At 49.2% G+C, this 20,000-nt stretch overlaps 2 protein-coding genes across 3 annotated transcripts in view; one reads left to right on the top strand and one right to left on the bottom strand.

The window, feature by feature from the left end:
* atl2 (atlastin GTPase 2) overlaps window positions 1-12,189 on the top strand; it is a 17,753-nt gene extending 5,564 nt beyond the window's left edge. For both annotated transcript variants that reach the window (XM_062520049.1, XM_062520050.1), the window contains exons 6-14: window positions 1,797-1,847; window positions 3,673-3,729; window positions 3,957-4,049; window positions 4,922-5,060; window positions 5,662-5,789; window positions 6,777-6,833; window positions 6,986-7,057; window positions 10,172-10,603; window positions 11,099-12,189. In XM_062520049.1, coding sequence (XP_062376033.1) covers window positions 1,797-1,847; window positions 3,673-3,729; window positions 3,957-4,049; window positions 4,922-5,060; window positions 5,662-5,789; window positions 6,777-6,833; window positions 6,986-7,057; window positions 10,172-10,603; window positions 11,099-11,221 — 1,152 coding nt within the window. In that variant the 3' untranslated portion in view covers window positions 11,222-12,189. The remainder of the gene's footprint in view (window positions 1-1,796; window positions 1,848-3,672; window positions 3,730-3,956; window positions 4,050-4,921; window positions 5,061-5,661; window positions 5,790-6,776; window positions 6,834-6,985; window positions 7,058-10,171; window positions 10,604-11,098) is intronic.
* A 6,902-nt stretch (window positions 12,190-19,091) lies between these two features.
* hells (helicase, lymphoid specific) overlaps window positions 19,092-20,000 on the bottom strand; it is a 17,371-nt gene continuing 16,462 nt past the window's right edge. Inside the window, exon 23 of the mRNA XM_062520047.1 lies at window positions 19,092-19,495. Coding sequence (XP_062376031.1) covers window positions 19,398-19,495 — 98 coding nt within the window. The 3' untranslated portion in view covers window positions 19,092-19,397. The remainder of the gene's footprint in view (window positions 19,496-20,000) is intronic.

Here is a 20,000-nt window from a genome sequence, read left to right as displayed (position 1 = left end):
GCCCTGAGCGAGGAGAGTGTTGAAACCAGTCACAAGTCTGTGGGAATCACTCTAGTCCCACACACACACACACACACATACACACACACAAGTCTGTGGGAATCACTCTAGTCCCACACACATACACACACACAAGTCTGTGGGAATCACTCTAGTCCCACACACATACACACACACACAAGTCTGTGGGAATCACTAGTCCCACAGGTGGCAGATAAGGTCACTCCTACACGTGACGTGATGACTACAGTAGGCCATGGTTTTGTTTAAGTGTGTGTGTGTATGTGTGTACGCATGCAGCGTTTCCCACAGAATTGGATTCCATTTGTGGTGGCAGCTGACTTGGGTAACTGGGGATGGTTACATTGCTGGGCAAGGAAAGGCTGCGTGCGTAAAAAACGCAGCTCAATGAAAGGATTTTATCTCATTTAAAGTGTATATTTAAATAGTGCAACACAGTTGGTGTGTGTGTGTGTGTGTGTGTGTGTGTGTGTGTGTGTGTGTGTGTGTGTGTGTGTGTGTGTGTGTGTGTGTGTGTGTGTGTGTGTGTGTGTGTGTGTGTGTGTGTGTGTGTGTGTGTGTGTGTGTGTGTGTGTGTGTGTGTGTGTGTGTGTGTGTGTGTGTGTGTGTGTGTGTGTGTGTGTGTGTGTGTGTGTGTGTGTGTGTGTGTGTGTGTGTGTGTGTGTGTGTGTGTGTGTGTGTGTGTGTGTGTGTGTGTGTGTGTGTGTGTGTGTTGGAATATTGCCGCCATGTTTCTAGCGCACCGAACTTAATAATCCATTCGTTCAAACTTTATATTGTCAGTAGCTGTAAATTTGTAGATTTGAACAAAATCTGATTTGGTTCTTAACGGGAGCTTTTACTTCCTAAAATATCTGTTGGTTTTTGTTTACCGTGTTCGGAGTTTGGTGCTGGGCTGGTGGGGGGCCCCATGTCTGCCCAGTCACTCAACAGTTGGACTAAGAATTCTCCTTGCGAAATTTCCCTGGAGCTCCAAGTGTTTTTGCACACGCAGCCTTACAACACTGTTTACAGCCTTTAGAGTCACTGTACAGTGTCATTTTGGTTGGAGCTAATGCAGACACCCTTGTGGGGTGAGTTTTTGAGTTTATTTGGAAATTTGGCGTCTTCGTTTGTTTAGAAATGAATATCAAGTGAAGTGACACATACACGTAAAAGGGCAAAGATAGGGCACGGGCGACTTTCCCATAAAAGTCTAATTTCGGTTGGCTTTGAAATGAACTATTTATCAGCAGTACCTGGATTGGCAAGTCCAGTCAGACAGTCAGGGGAAAGGCCTTCCTGCTTTCATTCACATCCATAGACGTCATGAGCTTTGTGTTTTGCTGAAGGGCACAAGTCGTGTGTTTCTCTTTGGACTAGCGTGCTTCACACACACACACACACACGTTTGTTTGTCAGATGGTCTGGTAGCACTTCTGTTTTGAGCCCTCTGCATGCTTCATCAGCAGAAATGCCGTGTTTGTGTCGGGGCTGTAAACAGCCTGCGCTAGGATCAGTAGTGGAGGCGCATGTGTGTGAGTGTGTGTGTGTGTGTGTGTGTGTGTGCATGAGTGTGTGTGTGTGTGTGTGTGTGTATGGGGAGTTGTGCAAGACTCAGTAATCCACTCCACTACTTAAACAGCGCGTGGCTTCGGTCGCCCCTCTTCTAGACTGCAGGACTGATCTGGATGACTGAGCAAATCTGCTTTGCAATTCAAGTTTGCTGTTTTGTTTTCATTTCCATGTGCGGTCATGTTAAAGCTCCTGTTCTCTTCTCTTCTCTATTTCTTTAGGTCTACAATCTTTCCCAGAACATTCAAGAGGATGACTTGCAACATCTTCAGGTAACTAAGGGCATGGGCTCAGATGATACAGTGAACATGTGTTACAATCGGTCCTCTGGGAAAGACCTCTCGTCTTTCCTGAAACGAGCCCACGGTTGGAATAAAACAAGATGCAGAAAATGGCATCATTCACACAACGTGAATACACAACTGCTTTTGATCTGGAGACTAACTGGGAAGTTAGAAAGTGAAGCTTTTGTTTTTTGAATGGGGAAACACGGCAGTTTCTGTTAAAACCGCAGGAGTAAGCCTAGTGCGCCAGCTGAGTGCACTGAGTGCACATCTCCATAGGCACACATGTGAGGGCCTAGTGCGCCAGCTGAGTGCACTGAGTGCACATCACCATAGGCACACATGTGAGGGCCTAGTGCGCCAGCTGAGTGCACTGAGTGCACATCACCATAGGCACACATGTGAGGGCCTAGTGCGCCAGCTGAGTGCACATCTCCATAGGCACATATGTGAGGGCCTAGTGCGCCAGCTGAGTGCACATCTCCATAGGCACACATGTGAGGGCCTAGTGCGCCAGCTGAGTGCACATCACCATAGGCACACATGTGAGGGCCTAGTGCGCCAGCTGAGTGCACTGAGTGCACATCACCATAGGCACACATGTGAGGGCCTAGTGCGCCAGCTGAGTGCACATCTCCATAGGCACACATTTGAGGGCCTAGTGCGCCAGCTGAGTGCACTGAGTGCACATCTCCATAGGCACACATGTGAGGGCCTAGTGCGCCAGCTGAGTGCACATCTCCATAGGCACACATGTGAGGGCCTAGTGCGCCAGCTGAGTGCACATCTCTATAGGCACTCATGTGAAGGCCTAGTGCGCCAGCTGAGTGCACTGAGTGCACATCACCATAGGCACTCATGTGAGGGCCTAGTGCGCCAGCTGAGTGCACTGAGTGCACATCTCCATAGGCACACATGTGAGGGCCTAGTGCGCCAGCTGAGTGCACTGAGTGCACATCTCCATAGGCACACATGTGAGGGCCTAGTGCGCCAGCTGAGTGCACATCTCTATAGGCACACATGTGAGGGCCTAGTTCGCCAGCTGAGTGCACTGAGTGCACATCACCATAGGCATACATGTGAGGGCTTCCGCATCTGGTCACGCCACGTCATTAAGAAAAGCGCTGCCACAGTAAAGATTTGCATAGTATGACTACATATGTGACCATTCATAGCGAAATCAGTCGTTTTGCGCACAACGTTATTTTGAGAAAATCAACAATAACAAACTTCCGGGTTAAAATGTTGAATTTCACGTTTTCGCCTCATTCGACTGTTTACAGTCTACAGGTTCATATCGTGAACGCATTTCACGGAAAAACATACGTTTTGACTGTTAAACCCGGCGAAGATTCAACACATTTGCTGTCATTCCCGTTGTGCACGCGCTGCTTAAAAAGGTGATTTCTCCTCTTCTGGCATATCGTGACAGGAGAACCATGTCAACTTTGGATGCTGTTATCTTAGCGATAGTTTGTGTAATACCCTCGATATACATATCGTTGGAAAGCTTAGTTTATGGCCGTTCACGTGAGCACAATAACTTAATTTAATTAATTTTACCGAAACGACTGGTTCCGCTTTACAGGGTCACATATTTATAACCCAGTTCCTTGAAAGCACCTTGTTCTCCATTTTTAATAAACTGCTACACCGAAGAGCCAACCCAGAAGTGGTTGTTCCATTTCTGTAAGGGGTTTTGATTGAGGTTGTTTATTTCTGTAATGGGTTTGTGGGGAGGTTGTTTATTTCTGTAATGAGTTTGTTTACTGGTTGGTTGTTTATTTATTTATTATATTTATTATATTGGTAGCTGTTCACGGAGTACGGCAGACTGGCGTTGGAGGAGATCTATGAGAAGCCTTTTCAGGTAAGCAACCATTTTATACAGCACACCTGTGCATATCTATGAGAAGCCTTTTCAGGTACCACAGCACACCTGTGCACATCGCACAGTGCTCTTAATGGCAGCCATTCGTCTTCACTTTAAACACAAGCACAAGTTTATCTGGGTCAACAGTAAGTTAACTTACCTCTCTCTCTCTCTCTCTCTCTCCCTCTCTCCCTCCCTCCCTCTCTCCCTCTCCCTCTCTGTAGAAACTGATGTTCCTGATCAGGGACTGGTGTTACCCTTACGAGCACAAGTACGGGCTGGAGGGGGGCAACAGCTTCCTGGATCGACGGCTTCAGGTGAGAAGCAGCGTGGACGGACACTGGATACTGGCCCTGCGTTCTACTGCACCGTGTTCTAGATTCAGGACTCGGGCCTTGTGTTCTACTGCGCCGTGTTCTAGATTCAGGACTCGGGCCTTGCGTTCTACTGCAAAGGCCTCATTAGACATAACCTGCTGATCAAGCCTGTGATTAGCCAAACATTCCGCCACACACACACACACACACACACACATAATCAGCTGGGCTCAGCTGGACTGATATGAGCTGGTGAGGTGCGCAGGGGGAGAATGTGTGTAATGTAGGCCGTGTGTGTGTGTGTGTGTGTAATGTAGGCCGTGTGTAATGTAGGCCGTGTGTGTGTGTGTGTGTGCGCGCATGTGTGTGTGTAATGTAGGCCGTGTGTGTGTAATATAGGCTGTGTGTGTGCATCTGTGTGTGTGTAATGTAGGCTGTGTGTATGTGTAATGAAGGCTGTGTGTGTGTGCGTCTGTGTGTGTAATGTAGGCCGTGTGTGCACGCGTCTGTGTGTAATGTAGGCTGTGTGTGTGCATCTGTGTAATGTAGGCCGTGTGTGTGTGTGTGTGGTTGCTCCCAGTGTCTGAGTGAGCCAAGACGATGAGAGTTTAAACTGTATTGGAATGAGTGAGACCCAACATTCCAGTATAAACAGTGCCTTCAGTAAGTGCAGAGGCAATACTGAACACTTCACATGGGTCTGCTCCGGCAAGCCCAGCAAACTGCTGTAGTGATGGACACACTGTTGTTTTACATAGTCTCCTAGTCTGTGTGTGTTTTTATAGAGTTGTGTGTGGGTTTTTTGTTGTTGTTGTTTTTTTAATGTGTGTGTTTGTGTGTGTGTTTTATCAATATATATGTGTGTGTTTCAGGTGAAGCAGAACCAGCATGAGGAGCTGCAGAACGTTCGTAAGCACATCCACGCCTGCTTCTCCTCCATCGACTGCTTCCTGCTGCCCCATCCGGGCCTCAAGGTCGCCACCAACCCCAACTTTGATGGCAGGCTGAAGGGTAAGCACACACACACACACACACACACACACACACACACACACACACACACACACACCTGTGACACTAACCCAGTGCTCATTCATATGTGGAGGGATGCAAACATGCATTAACATGTGCATACACCTGCAAACATACGCACACAATTTTTACGTGGAACATTGGATGCTGATACTGATGCTGGGAGCTGATGCTTTGTTTGGATTTTTGCATTAATTAAAAACAAGGTAATCAGAGGACAAAGATTGTACTTAAAGTTGATTAACTTTTCTAAACTGCCTTGTAGGGCTGTTGATCCGTATCTTTAACTGTTTAGCTATTATTACATGCAGAGGTAGACTAGCGCTTTAAAAAGCACGTTTTCCAATTCAAAGCGAAGCGCTTTGAGTTGGACACCCGTTTCTGAAATGGGTGTTGATGTTCTAGTTAACCGCTGGAATAGGTGTTGATGTTGTGGGTGCGCTTTATATAGGACAACATGTTGTGGTGTGTGTGAGCGCAGGCATTGAAGACTGCATCTCTGCATCTCTGGTGTGTGTGTGTGTGTGTGTGTGTGTGTGTGTGTGTGTGTGTGTGTGTGTGTGTGTGTGTGTGTGTGCAGACATCGATGACGAGTTTAAGAGGACTCTACAGGAGCTGGTGCCTCTGCTGCTGGCTCCGGAGCACCTGGTGGAGAAGGAGATCAACGGAGCCAAGGTCACCTGTAGAGACCTGCTGGAGTACTTCAAGGTCATAGCGCATCTCTTATCTCTTTTACACTTACACTTTAAGATGATGCAAAGCGTCTCAGACAGAGCTGACGGAAGGATTACCCTCACTATGACTTCGGGACAAACCTTTTGCTGCTGAGCGGGCTGATGACTGTTGTGAAGGTCATTAGATCCTATTGTGAAGGTCATTAGATCCTAAAGTATTGAACATATTTACCTATATACGGTTTAATAGAGTTATAAGAGAGAGGCATTCAGCAGCTGGTACACAAGCAAACCTGACTGAGGAACAAATAGAACCCTTTTAAAGGAACCTTCAGGAGGACCTGAAGCGGTTCTGTGGCGTTGTTGTGCTGCTGCTGCTGCTATCTGTGACGCCCTGTGCTGTGGTGACTGACAGCCTCACCTGCTTGGGCAGTAAGGGTGGTGTGTGTGTGTTTGTGTGTGTGTGTGTAGAGAGTCATGTGTGGTATTGGTGGCTCTCTAGGCTCTTCTAGCTGGAGCTCTCTCCGTCAATACTGACCGCCTGTGGCCAGAGCCTTTATATCATTATATTAGTTAGTGATCCCCTGGGCCTAGTTAATTAGACCCTTTATATCATTATATTAGTTAGTGATCCCCTGGGCCTAATTAATTTAGTGGGGCAGTTGGGCTGGGGGCAGTTGGGCTGGGGGGAGGAAGTGCTGTTGGGGCAAAAACATTGGCCGGTTCGGAAGCTTGCAGAGCATGTGACCCTGAGAGGAAGGCAAAGCAGCGCATGACTGCAGAGGTGCCTGAGCTGAGGGGGTCACTAGAGCTGAGGGGGTTCACTAGAGCTGAGGGGGTTCACTAGAGCTGAGGGGGTTCACTAGAGCTGAGGGGGTCACTAGAGCTGAGGGGGTCACTAGAGCTGAGGGGGGTCACTAGAGCTGTGTGCTGCTCCCTCCTCAAGGTCGTAGTGGGGAGGGGAGGTTTGGTTGACCATTGACCTTGACTCTTGACCTTGACTCTGACCTTTGACCTGCAGGCTTACATCAAGATCTACCAGGGGGAGGAGCTGCCACATCCCAAGTCCATGTTACAGGTCTGTCAACTCAACACACACACACACACACACACACACTTTAGCTATTCACTCTCAACTTGCACACAGAAGAACATGAATGAACACACACAGGTGAAGTGGTGTATGTGTTTCTGTTGCCCCTCACATCCTCATGTGTGTGCCTCTCTCAGGCGACTGCTGAGGCCAACAACCTGACTGCTGTGGCTGCCGCCAAGGACTCCTACAGCAAAGGCATGGAGCAGGTGAGGACCGCTGAGTCATGTTTTATATTCATGTGTTCATCAGACAACACCACATGTGCTTAGTCATGTTTTATATTCATGTGTTCATGGAGCAGGTGAGGACCGCTTAGTCATGTTTATATTCATGTGTTCATGAAGCAGGTGAGGACCGCTTAGTCATGTTTATATTCATGTGTTCATGAAGCAGGTGAGGACCGCTTAGTCATGTTTTATATTCATGTGTTCATCAGACAACACCACGTGTGCTTAGTCATGTTTATATTCATGGGTTCATGAAGCAGGTGAGGACCGCTTAGTCATGTGTTCATCAGACAACACCACATGCGCTTAGTCATGTTTATATTCATGTGTTCATGAAGCAGGTGAGGACCGCTTAGTCATGTTTTACATTAATGTATTCATCAGACACCACATATAGTTATGTTCAAGTCTCAGCTTTTAAAGTGACAAGCGGCAAACGAATCGTTGTGTGTGCTGATAGGAGCACTGCATTCAGTGTTGCGCTGGAGAGCCGCTTCATTTCAGGAGTTGTGTTGCGCTGGAGAACCGCTTCATTTCAGGAGTTGTGTTTGCTGGAGAACCGCTTCATTTCAGGAGTTGTGTTTGCTGGAGAGCTGCTTCATTTCAGGAGTTGTGTTGCGCTGGAGAGCTGCTTCATTTCAGGAGTTGTGTTGCGCTGGAGAACTGCTTCATTTCAGGAGTTGTGTTGCGCTGGAGAACCGCTTCATTTCAGGAGTTGTGTTGCGCTGGAGAACCGCTTCATTTCAGGAGTTGTGTTGCGCTGGAGAACCGCTTCATTTCAGGAGTTGTGTTTGCTGGAGAGCTGCTTCATTTCAGGAGTTGTGTTGCGCTGGAGAACCGCTTCATTTCAGGAGTTGTGTTGCGCTGGAGAACCGCTTCATTTCAGGAGTTGTGTTGCGCTGGAGAACCGCTTCATTTCAGGAGTTGTGTTGCGCTGGAGAACCGCTTCATTTCAGGAGTTGTGTTGCGCTGGAGAACCGCTTCATTTCAGGAGTTGTGTTGCGCTGGAGAACCGCTTCATTTCAGGAGTTGTGTTTGCTGGTGAGCTCCACTGGTGAGCTCAGAAATGAGTCGTCTCTCCCCCGGTGTGCCCAGCCTGGAGCGCTGGAGAAAGTGTGTCGTTACGTAAGGTGTCCGGAGCGGCAGAACAGAACAGAACAGAACAGAACATAGCCTAGATACTGCAAATACTGGGAGAAGAGCAGGTCCAGAATAGCTGCTTTCTCAATTGACCCACATAGGGAAAGCAGGACAACTATTTTCTGAGCGATCAGGCCAAACCAGCTCTCTGGAGAAGACTGTGTGTGTGAGTGTGTGTGTGTGTGTGTGTGGATGACCTTGCTGTTCTTGTGGGTGTGCTTGTGGGTGAACAGGGAGTGTATGTTTTCTGTGATTTGATTGGTCACAAATGTGCTATTCTGGTTGGCTTCCAGTTGATCTCAAGTCTTCTGCACAGAAGCCTCCCAGTGTGCCAGCCTATCTTGGTACCACAGAGGACACACACACACACTCACATGCTTTTGTCTTTGGAAAGATACTGCTTTCAAAATTGTGTTACCTTAATTGTGTAGCACCTGACTCAAAGACCTGTGGTGCAGTTGAGAATAGCTCCTGATTAAGTTATCAGTGGGTCGTTTGAAGGCTCTGGTCACATCTGGCTGTGCAGTCCCTGGGTGGGGAAACAGCAACACCCTAGAGAGCTGCTGACCCCTCCCTGTGCTGACCATAGACAGTAAAAGATATGGACAGAGCTATCACGTAGACGTCAGCAGAGACCAAGGAAGCAAATTTCAAGGTTTTTTTTTTGGTCTTCTATCTCCTGCATGGGTCTCCTGCGCAGGCTCAGGTGTCGTACATGTGACGTAGGCACGTAGTCTGACCGAGTCTGACCTCTCTCTGGACGCATGCGCATTACCACTTTAGCATTGATTTCAGAAAAACTTTTATTACTCAGCCGATAAGACAGTTACGAGGTTATAACGCCAATCTCACAATGTTGTATTTACTCCGAAAATAGAAAAGGTTCGTACAAAAGGCTTAAAACGCTTCAGCTGTAATGTTATTGGATGTCAAAAGTGGCGCTTACGCCGAATACGCCCCATAGGATTCAATGGAATGGCTAGCTAGCACTGGTCTCCTATTTGCCATGGCGGCGGAGAGTGTAGACACATACTGTCTACACTCTCCGAACGTTCACCTGCTCCCTGTGCTGACCTCTGACCCCTCGCTGTGCTGACCTCTGACCCCTCCCTGTGCTGACCCCTCGCTGTGCTGACCTCTCCCTGCGCCTGTCTGCTTGCATGGAGGATTGTGTCGAAATTGGCATCTTTGGCCTTTTTGTGTGTGTGTGTGTGTGTGTGTGTGTGTGTGTGTGTGTGTGTGTGTGTGTGTGTGTGTGTGTGTGTGTGTGTGTGTGTGTGTGTGTGTGTGTGTGTGTGTGTGTGTGTGTGTGTGTGTGTGTGTGTGTGTGTGTGTGTGTGTGTGTGTGTGTGTGTGTGTGTGTGTGTGTGTGTGTGTGTGTGTGTGTGTGTGTGTGTGTGTGTGTGTGTGTGTGTGTGTGTGTGTGTGTGTGTGTGTGTGTGTGTGTGGTTTTTTGGCCTTTGTTTCACTAAATAGTTTGAGATGAGGAAATCACCATCGCATGCTTCTACTTAAATGCCCTACTTTCATGATATAATACCAGCTGCAGCTTGAACTTTTATATTTTCCATACATTTCTCCAGAAAGCCAGATATCCCTAACTTTATTGTGAGCAGTGTGTATTGTTTTGGAGAGAGTGAGAGAGAGAGATTGGATCCAAGATTCCTTTGGGAGTTTGGACCCAAATGTGGTACAGACGCAACATTGTGTGTGTGTGTGGGTGTGTGCTTCTCATTGAGCTGCTGTGTGCTGGATAACTAAAGCTGCGTTGCCTCGTCAGATCTGTGTGTGTGTGCTGTATAACTAAATGTGCGCTCTGCGTTGCCTCGTCAGATGTGTGTGTGTGTGTATAACTAAATGTGCGTTCTGCGTTGCCTCGTCAGATCTGAGTGTGTGTGTGTGTGTGTGTGTGTGCGCGCTGTATAACTAAACGTGTGCTCTGCGTTGCCTCAGGTGTGCGGCGGCACCAAGCCGTACCTGGCCCCCGCGGACCTGCAGCGCCACCACGAGCATCTGAAGGAGGCGTCCGTGCGGCAGTTCCGCTCCGTCAAGAAGATGGGCGGAGCCGAGTACTGCCAGCGCTACCAGGACCAGCTGGAGGCGGAGCTTGACGATCTCTACGGCAACGTCATCAAGCACAACGACAGCAAGAACATCTTCTACGCCGCGCGCACGCCCGCAACGCTGTTCGCCGTCATGTTCGTCACCTACGTCATCTCCACGGTGACGGGCTTCGTCGGCCTGTCGGTCGTCGCCGCGCTGGCCAACCTGGTGATGGGCGTGTCGCTGATGTCGCTGTGCGCCTGGGCGTACGTGCGCTACTCGGGAGAGTACCGGGAGGTGGCCGAGGTCATCGACCTCACCGCAGAGGCCCTGTGGGAACAGGTGAGGGCCGCACGCGCTCCTGCTCTCGCTCGCTCTCTCTCTCTGTCTGTCTGTGTCTCTCTCTCGCTCGCTCTCTCTCTCTGTCTGTCTGTCTGTCTGTCTCTCTCTCTCTCGCTCTCTCTCTGTCTCTCGCTCTCTCTGTCTGTCTGTGTCTCTCTCTCTCTCTCTCTCGTGCTCTCTCTCTCTCTCTCTCTGTCTCTCTCTCTCTCTCTGTCTGTCTGTCTTTTTTCTATCTATCTATCTATCGCTATCTATCTCTATCTATCTATCTATCTATCTATCTCTATATATATCTCTATCTATCTCTCTATCTCTATCTCTATCTCCCTCCTGCTTTATTGGTACGACAGAAAGGGCATATTGCCAATGCAGTTGCCAATGCAGTCTTACAAAACAATTGCATAGACATTGATGTGTAACATTGTGTAGCTCTTTTTTCTTAATTATTTCCTTTTTTTGCTGAATTTCTTGTGGTTCTTTCTCTCCCTGTCTCAGGTGCTGAAGCCTCTGACTGAGCAGTACATGGAGGACAATATCAGACAGACTGTAGTGAACTCGATAAGAGCCAGTTTAACGGAGCCCGTGGCAAACCCTGGCGCAAAGTTAAAACGCACCTGATCTCCGGCCCTCCACACACAACCTCCGCCCTCTAGCTGTCTGTGTGTTTGTGTGTGTGTGTGTGTGTGTGTGTGAATGGGTAAGTGTGAGTGGGACAGAAGAAAACAGAATGGACTTCATCTCATAGTGGAACTAAAACCAAAGTTTACACTCAACACCTGGAGTTGTCTAGTTGTCAATCCCCCGGCCCCTCTCCAATGCTGGCAAATCAAACTGACTAACACACACACACACACACACACACACTCACGCATACACCAAGATCTACTGACTTCTATAGATTGACTCCATCTTGTGCATAGAGACAAACTGACCTATATCTGCTCATGTTAGGGAAGCAGAGTGAAACCAGAAGACCCTGTTCTGCCAAGTACAGCGTTAACGGTGCCATGACAACCATTAACCCGAGCCCTTTACCTCGGAAGGGTTCGTCTTTTCACACTCTCTTTGTTTTGCCTTTTTTTCTGTTCTCACGGTCAGCCTTGTAAACAAGTTTAGATAGACGCTCACAAACTGGCAGATACAGAGTACGGACCTCGAGGTAGAGGCATACGGTATACCGTTTATGGCTCCACCAGTGACCGTTGTGTTGTGTTGACGTGTGACATCAGAAGGCTCAGCACCAAAATCCATCCAAGTCCCCGCTGTACAGTTGCTAGAAAATCATGTTAATTTGTATCATAGAGGACAGCGCATGTACATGAATGTATAAATCCATGATTTTTGTATCATTTTTGTAGATGACTGTAGCTGAGTGTCTCCCCGGTTCTGTGATTTTTGTTTTTGTTTTGTTCTAAGCCCCACCCCCCTGACTCCACCTCTTCCCCAAGCTCCAATCAGAAGCCACTTATCTGAGGGTCGAGAGGAGCGGATTGGTGGATGGAGGGTGTGGGTTCATCTGGCCTTTTAAAAGCTGCACCCTGTAATTTATTTTTTAAAAGTTGATTAAAATACATATTTTAAATTTACCACTAATTCCTGTGTTTTCTTCTGACATTTAGCTTATAGATGTAGACATGTTTATATATTGTTACATATTGATTTGTTGGAGTGAAATCAAAGATCAGTTTGTCCCAAACCCAAAATGCCTGGCAGGCTTGTTGTCCTGTGTTCATCCTGTGTTTCATTCTGGCCTTCTCTTGCATGTGCTCACATGCTATTTATGTTTGTTTTGCTTGAACAAAATGTACAAATATGCAGGAACATGAAGATCTACATGCATAGGATGCAAATGTATATAAATATATGGACACTTTATCTGAATGTGTTTCACATACAACGGAACATGACTTGCTGCTATTTTCACTGCTCTCTGAGAATGGTGTTTTGATGGAGATCTTCAGTCAGTGACCTGAAAAACTCCATTTGCCGCCTTCTAACTTCTGAGTGTGTGGATAACTTCTGAGTGTGTGGATAACTTCTGAGTGTGTGGATAACTTCTGAGTGTATGGGTATTTTTACAGGCATGTGTTACGACTGACATTTTGTGTATAATAACAAACGTTGACTGTCTTGAGACGGCCCAATAGATCCTCCGCCTAGAAGCATTCACTCAGCACAAAGCCTGCAGGTCTTCAAATGAATTTGAGGCTCAGTAACACGAGTGTGTGTGTGTGTGTGTGTGTGTGTGTGTGTGTGTGTTGAGGCTCAGTAACACGAGTCTGTCCCTTCTCTGCATATATAGGCCATACTGGAGTGTTTGAGCAGTAAATGCTGAAACCTGACTCTTCCAGGAGCCCAGTCCTAGAGCTGAGAGAAACCTCCTGTGGATGCAAGGCCTTGTCTTGTGCTGTTTATAACAGCAGTGTGTGTGTGTGTGTGTGTGTGTGTGTGTGTGTGTGTGTGTTGCTGTTTATAACAGTACTCTCCGCTTTCGCCTCTCTGGGCAGTCTCCTGAGCGGCGCTCTGTTGCTACGGAGACGGCTGTTTTAAACGGCCAGAACAATGGGGTGCAGGCGGCACAGTAGCCGGCCGTTACGGCCACCGCAGTTCAGCTTTGGGGACGCCGCCGAGAGAAGGCAAGGTGAGACCAGAGGGATTTGTTTCCTCCCTAACTTTTTAATGTTTTTACAGATTAGATAATCTAGTCAAGTCAAATTCCACTTTTTACTTTTTACTAAAGTTTCTAGAGGTTAAATATTCTAAATCAAACTCCGCTTTTGACTCTTTACTTAGGTTTCTAGAGATAAGATATTCTAAATCAAACTCCGCTTTTGACTTTTTACTAAAGTTTCTAGAGATTAGATATTCTAAATCAAACTCCGCTTTTGACTTTTGACTTAGGTTTCTAGAGATTAGACTTAGAGAAGTCTTAGAGAAGAGACTCCGCTTTGATGTGTAATGTATTGGTAGTTATTACAGTGGTGTGCAGTTTTATGGTATCTATGAGAGGCAGAGGTCAGTTTCATGGCGTCAGTAAGCGGAGGTCATCATCGAGAGTATTTGCACTCCACTTGCCGAGTGTCCGGCCACAGGCCTGTGGTGCAGTCGTGCTGGTGCTGAGGGGTGCCTCTCATGCAGCGTTTATACGTCCTCCCTCGCTCCTCGATGCCTCGATCCTCACTGATCTACATAAAGAATGATGGGGGGGGGGGGAAACAATGGGATAGTCTATCCAGTGTTAGTTATAGATCAGTGGGAACGCCCCTCGAGGATCGAGCATCGAGGATCGAGGAGGCATGTTGAGAGGCACCCATGGAGTGGAGTGAGGGCTCGTAAATAGCCACATGGAAATCAGTCTGAGCTCAGCTCCAGCTCATTTGCATGGGGTGTGCTGACTGGGATTGTGTTGTGTTGGGCAGGGAGATGCAGTTGATGAGTCGTTGTTGTTGTTGTTGTTGTTGGGATAAGTAAATACTGTGACTGCATGCTGCTTTTTTAAGCACCAGCAAATGATACCACAAGCTCATGATTGTGTGTTCTTTTAGACGCAGCATTTCTGTATAGACACTTGCAAGCGAACAGGAAGGAAGGAAATGAACCCTGACCTCCTGACCTCCCCCCTCCACCTTCCCAGCATGCACCTATGCCTGGAAGGCCTCCTCATGTCCCAGAGGGCTGGCGTGTTTGGCCCGAGTGTGCCTGGCCACCCTGCCGCGATGTGCAAGTCCTTGCTGTGCTCTGGCCATGGAGGCCACATGGAGGGCCAAGCAGCATGCCGACACCTTGAACCTGATCTGGCCGCATCCCTCAAGCCCTGCGGCACCCTGGGTAACACCTCCTCCTGCGGCATGCTGGGTAAGACCTCCTCCTGCGGCACGCTGGGTAAGACCTCCTCCTGCGGCATCCTGGGTAACACCTCCTCCTGCGGCATGCTGGGTAAGACCTCCTCCTGCGGCACCCTGGGTAAGACCTCCTCCTGCGGCATGCTGGGTAACACCTCCTCCTGCGGCACTTCCTCCTGCGGCACCCTGGAGCTGCTGCAGCGCCTCCTGGTGGTGTCTGAGAGGCGGCAGGACGAGGCGTCCTGCAGCAGCAGCACTGGGGCCTCAGAGTCTCAGAGCACCAGCGGCTCAGGCTGGGAGCCCCCCGAGCTGGCTAAGCGCCGCCCGTCTGCAGAGGCCGATTTACGGGGCGAGGACAGCGGGCGGAGCCTCCATCCCACTGCATCCGTGGGGCGAGCTGATGGCGACCGCTTCCTGTGCGGTGACGGACCATCAGAGGAAGAGCGGACGCGGACCAGCATCGCTAATAACTCGAGGCGGCTTTCAGCAAGCGAGCGCTTCTCTCACGCTTCTCTCACGGTAGCCAAGGAGACGCAGCGAGGAGAGGACGTGGAGGCGCGGTGGCAGCAGCGGGGCGTGAGAGTCGTGCTGAAGGAGAGAGACGAGCAAACACACCGCGCAGCTCAGCTCCTGCTGATGAAACAACAGGAGGCGCTGGAGACCACAGGCCTGGTGACGCTGAGGGAGGCACACACACACGCACACACACACGCACACACACACACAGGCCTGGTGAAGCAGAAGGAGGCACACACACACGCACACACACACACACACACAGGCCTGGAGATGCTGAAGGAGGCACACGCACACACACACACACACACACACACAGGCCTGGTGACGCTGAAGGAGGCCAAGGAGCACCAGCTGCAGGAGGTGCTGATGATGGAACAGAGGAGGAGTGCCCAGCTGGCGGCCGGGTTCCAGAGGGTCTGCGAGGCGCTCAAGTCCAAGCTGTCCGTGACGGAGATGGACAACGAGAACCTGGCGGCTCAGCTGCGGGCCCTGCTGGAGAAGTACGCGCGCCTGAGGAAGCGAGCGACCTCCACCAAGACGAGGCTCCTGGAGGAGGTGAAAGACAAGGAGCAGATTCAGAGGAGGCTCCTGGAGGAGGTGAAAGACAAGGAGCGGATTCAGAGGAGGCTCCTGGAGGAGGTGAAAGACAAGGAGCGGATTCAGAGGAGGCTGGAGGAGGCGACGCGAGAGCTGGAGGAACTGGGCGCCAAACGGAAGCTGAGAGAACACGAGCAGAGAGAAGCTGCGCTGAAGGAGCTCGAGGAGTCGAGGAGGAAGCTGCAGCGGGCGCAGGAGTGTCGGGAGGAGGTCGTCAGGGAGAAGCTCGCTCTGGAGGAGGAGGCCTCGGCGCTGAGAGGCGAGGTCGAGCGACTGACCCAGCAGCTGGGTGAAAGCCAGAGGGAGAGCGAGCGACTGACCCAGCAGCTGGGTGAAAGCCAGAGGGAGAGCAAGAGGCTGACCAAATCCGTCCACTCCAGAGAGCGCGAGCGGGCGGCCGGACAGAAGACGCTCGGGGAGCTGCAGGACACGGTGAGGAGGCTGTGCGCTAAACTGGAGGAGAGCCGCGCCGAGAGACGCGCCGCGCTGGACCAGATGGAGGCGCTGAAGCAGGAGGCCACGTCGCTCCGCAACCGGCAGCGCGCGGAGCTGCTGCGTCTACGGGACGAGCACGGGAGCTGCGGAGCGCGCCAGGACGGCCTGCGGAGAGAGGCGGAGGCGCTGGGAACGCTCGTCTCCGACCTGAAGCGGGACAAGGCCGCGCTGCGGGAGGAGGCGGAGTCTCTGCAGCGGGAGGAGGTGCGAGCGGAGAGGAGGCGCTCGGAGGAGGCGCGGAGGCTGAGGGACGCCGTCGGAGCGCTGGAGAACGAGCGGCAGCTGCTATTGGCGGAGATGGACGTCCTGCGGCAGGACTATGTTGCCCTTAGCGACCGCATCGCCCAGAGGATGGCTCGGGTGGAGCGGGACGGACCAATGAGCATGGGCGAAATGGCCCCCGCGCGTCACGGCAACGAGGAGCTGAGTGACCCGGAGCACATCAGCACCATGGGCTCAGTGACCACACAGGATGGTGAGTACATTCACATCAGAACACATACCCACACACACACACACACACACACACACACACACACATTCATTCACTAGGATGGTGAGTACATTCACATCAGAATCAGCTCAGTGACCACACAGGATGGTCAGTACATTCACATCAGAACACACACACACACACACTAGGATGGTGAGTACATTCACATCAGAACACACACACACACACACACACACACACACACACACACACACACACAGGATGGTGAATACATTCACATCAGAACACACATACACACACATTCACTAGGATGGGGAGTACATTCACATCAGAATCAGCTCAGTAACCACGCAGGATGGTGAGTACATTCACATCAGAACACACACACAGGATGGTAAGTACACACACACACACACACACACACACACACACACACACACAGGATGGTAAGTACATTCAAATCACAAACAGCTTTATTAGCCAGGTTTGCGTAAACAAATAAGGAATTTGACTCTTAATCTTTGCTCTCTTGAATTTCCCCTTGGGGATCAATAAAGTATCTATCTATCTATCTCTCAAAGTACAACACTCAAACAGATAGAGCACAAACAGAGCAGTAATATTAGAATGAAGGCAGTAGAACAAGGCTGTATAAGAATAAAAACAGTATGTGCATTTGCAAATAAATAGACACGATGGGTAGGGATAGGGTAATGCCATATGTAATATACACACATGGACACGCATGATCAACACTTCCAGCACTAGCTCAGAATTTTAAATGTAATGTTCTGCTGTGACTGCCATTCCTGGCTGATTGTGATGTGTGATATTGTGATACTGTGTGTGTGTGTGTGTGTGTGTGTTCTGCTGTGACTGCCATTCCTGGCTGTAATGGAGTTCCACAACGCTCTCTCAGTTATTACGCAGATCAGGAAGAAGCTACAGGCAGAAGAACTGGTCTCAAGGAAGAGCTGAAGAACGCGTTCCATTAGGCCAGAGGGGGGTTTCCTCGAAGGATGTCACGTGAGCTTGGCATCTCAGGAATGGAGAGAAAAAAGGTGGTGAAAGGAGGAAGGTGAACCACGTTCAGCATCTTCTGAAATATGGTGTGAAAGGTTAAAGGTGGTACCATGTGAAGTGGATTCAATACAAAGCTCATCGTGTTGAGGTCTTTGAGGAAATGCGCTTGTTTGGCAGTGCAGAGGGAAGTGTTCCTGATAACATTCCAAGCGTTGATGGAATGCTGATCAATTCCGTCACAGAACTGCCGGAAGGTTCTTTAATGGCAAGTGAAGTGAACACGCTGTCCCGGCTGATTAGAGCTGGCTGTTGTACACATTTACATATTGTTTCTGCTCTTTTATAGTTGTTAAATAAGCTACTTTTTATATCCACATTCATTTGGCTTGAAAACACATCAAAACAAAACCTTATAGGTGCTTCTCAACATGCCTCCTCGATCCTCGATGCTCGAGGGGCGTTCCCACTGATCTATAACTAACACTGGATAGACGATCCCATTGTTTTCGCCCCATAATTTTTTATGTAGATCAGTGAGGATGGAGGCCCGAGGAGCGAGGGTCGGGGGAGGACGTATAAAAGCCCAAATGAGAGGCACCCACTGTTCCAAACAGCCACTTTGGAACATCAGGTGCTCATTTCCTGTTCATCAGGTGCTCATTTCCTGTTTGGGTCCGTGGTGCACGAGCTTGGGAAAAACCCAGACCAACCTGTTACCAGCACATTTCAATTCACTCAGCAGGCCTGTCTGGCAAGGAGACCGTTGACAACCACTTCCAAAATTTCAAAAACCCAGGCACCAATCACAATTGCTGATCCGGCATGAGGCACCAATCACAATCACTGATCTGGCATGAAGCACCAATCACAATCATTGATTCAGCATGAGGCGGGATTTATATGAACACAGTTCAAGGATACCGCACGCACATCCGAAAGCGATAAAAACTGGGTGCTGGACAGAAAAGAAGATGCCAAGAAAAGTCTGCAGTCCAGAATCTGTTTTTGATGGTAAAACAATGTTTAAGTTTAATCTCACAGTTAGTTACACCCCTGGAAGTGATAAGTCAATAGAGCTTTTCCAGCCCGATCTCAGCCGAGATATGCTCTGGTTTCAACAAAGCTAGCAGCACACAAGTGAGCAAGAGCACAATCACGACTGGTGTTAACTAAACTAATGTTGTTTACATGTATTAGCTGGTCTGTGTTGTTGGTATGTCTATCAGTGTTATTTCACTGTAATGTCAACACATTTAAAGTGTCATTTTACTGTAACTTTCAAATGTTGCCACAACAGACACTGGTCATTTCCTCGGGCCAGCTGTTATAACACAAAGCACTTGTGTCCTGTTGCAATCCTTCACCCTCTCTACCACACTGAAACTTCTTCACTGTTACTGAACACTCTGATCGTTATCTATCTATATAAATACATAAAAATCATAATAAAACTAACCTACCAAAAACACTTTTGAATCACGTTGTATGCTTTTGCCATCACCAACATTTTTTAATCGTTTTTCTGGGGGTAAAGTCGAACGATTCAAGGAGACGTCGCTATGGAAACACTTATTTATTAACAGTCAGTCATGGTCAAAGTGAGAAACAACAAAAAAAACAACAGAAGCTTTCTAGTAGTACGACATATAAAAAGGGGAAAGTGCAGAGAGTTGCCTGAAGGTCTCTAGTATGTAGACCTGTCTACTTTGTACACGGCTGGGAGACGGGCCAGCTGAAGACGAGCTGTATCGGGTCCAGCTCGCCATGAGAACAGAACCGGAGGTGGACCCACGCACCGGTGCGGAGGGGTCAGTGGCTTTCCTGGGCAGGGCCGGGTCGGGTCGGGTCGGGTGGAGCGGAAACCTCAGCTCAGCGTGATCTCGTCTTCCTGTTTAGCCTCCACCACTCGGAACACTCCGTCCTTCTCCTGCTTGCGGCTCTGCTTCTTCTCCTGATCTGGCACTGGAACACACACACGCACACGCACACACACACACACACACACACACACACACACACACACACACACACACACACACACACACACACACACACACACACACACACACACACACACACACACACACACACACACACACACACACACACACACACACACACACACACACACACACACACACAATCACACACTGAGCACAAAGCCATGCAATTATACTGCACGTACACACACAGCTTGTGCACAGCTGTGGTCTTTGCCAGCTGCAGCCAAAGCTCCCCACTGCTGCGGTTCATTATGTGTTCAGACTTAACATTCACACCACGTTTCAAACGTCAAGTTATTTTCAACATTTCAGTGTTTGCAACGCCAATATGCAACGCCATGCACTCGTCTCTTAGCCTGTAGAAGATATGCTTGTGTGACTGACTGCTCTGTTTGTGTGTGTGTGTGTGCATGTGTGTGCTCTGTGTGTGTGTGCGCATGTGTGTGTGTGCTCTGTTTGTGTAC

This window comes from Sardina pilchardus, chromosome 18 (assembly GCF_963854185.1).
Source record: "Sardina pilchardus chromosome 18, fSarPil1.1, whole genome shotgun sequence".
Taxonomy (NCBI): Eukaryota; Metazoa; Chordata; class Actinopteri; order Clupeiformes; family Clupeidae; genus Sardina; species Sardina pilchardus.
Note: the sequence above shows the minus strand (reverse complement) of the source record. Positions and strands in the feature narration are given on the sequence as shown.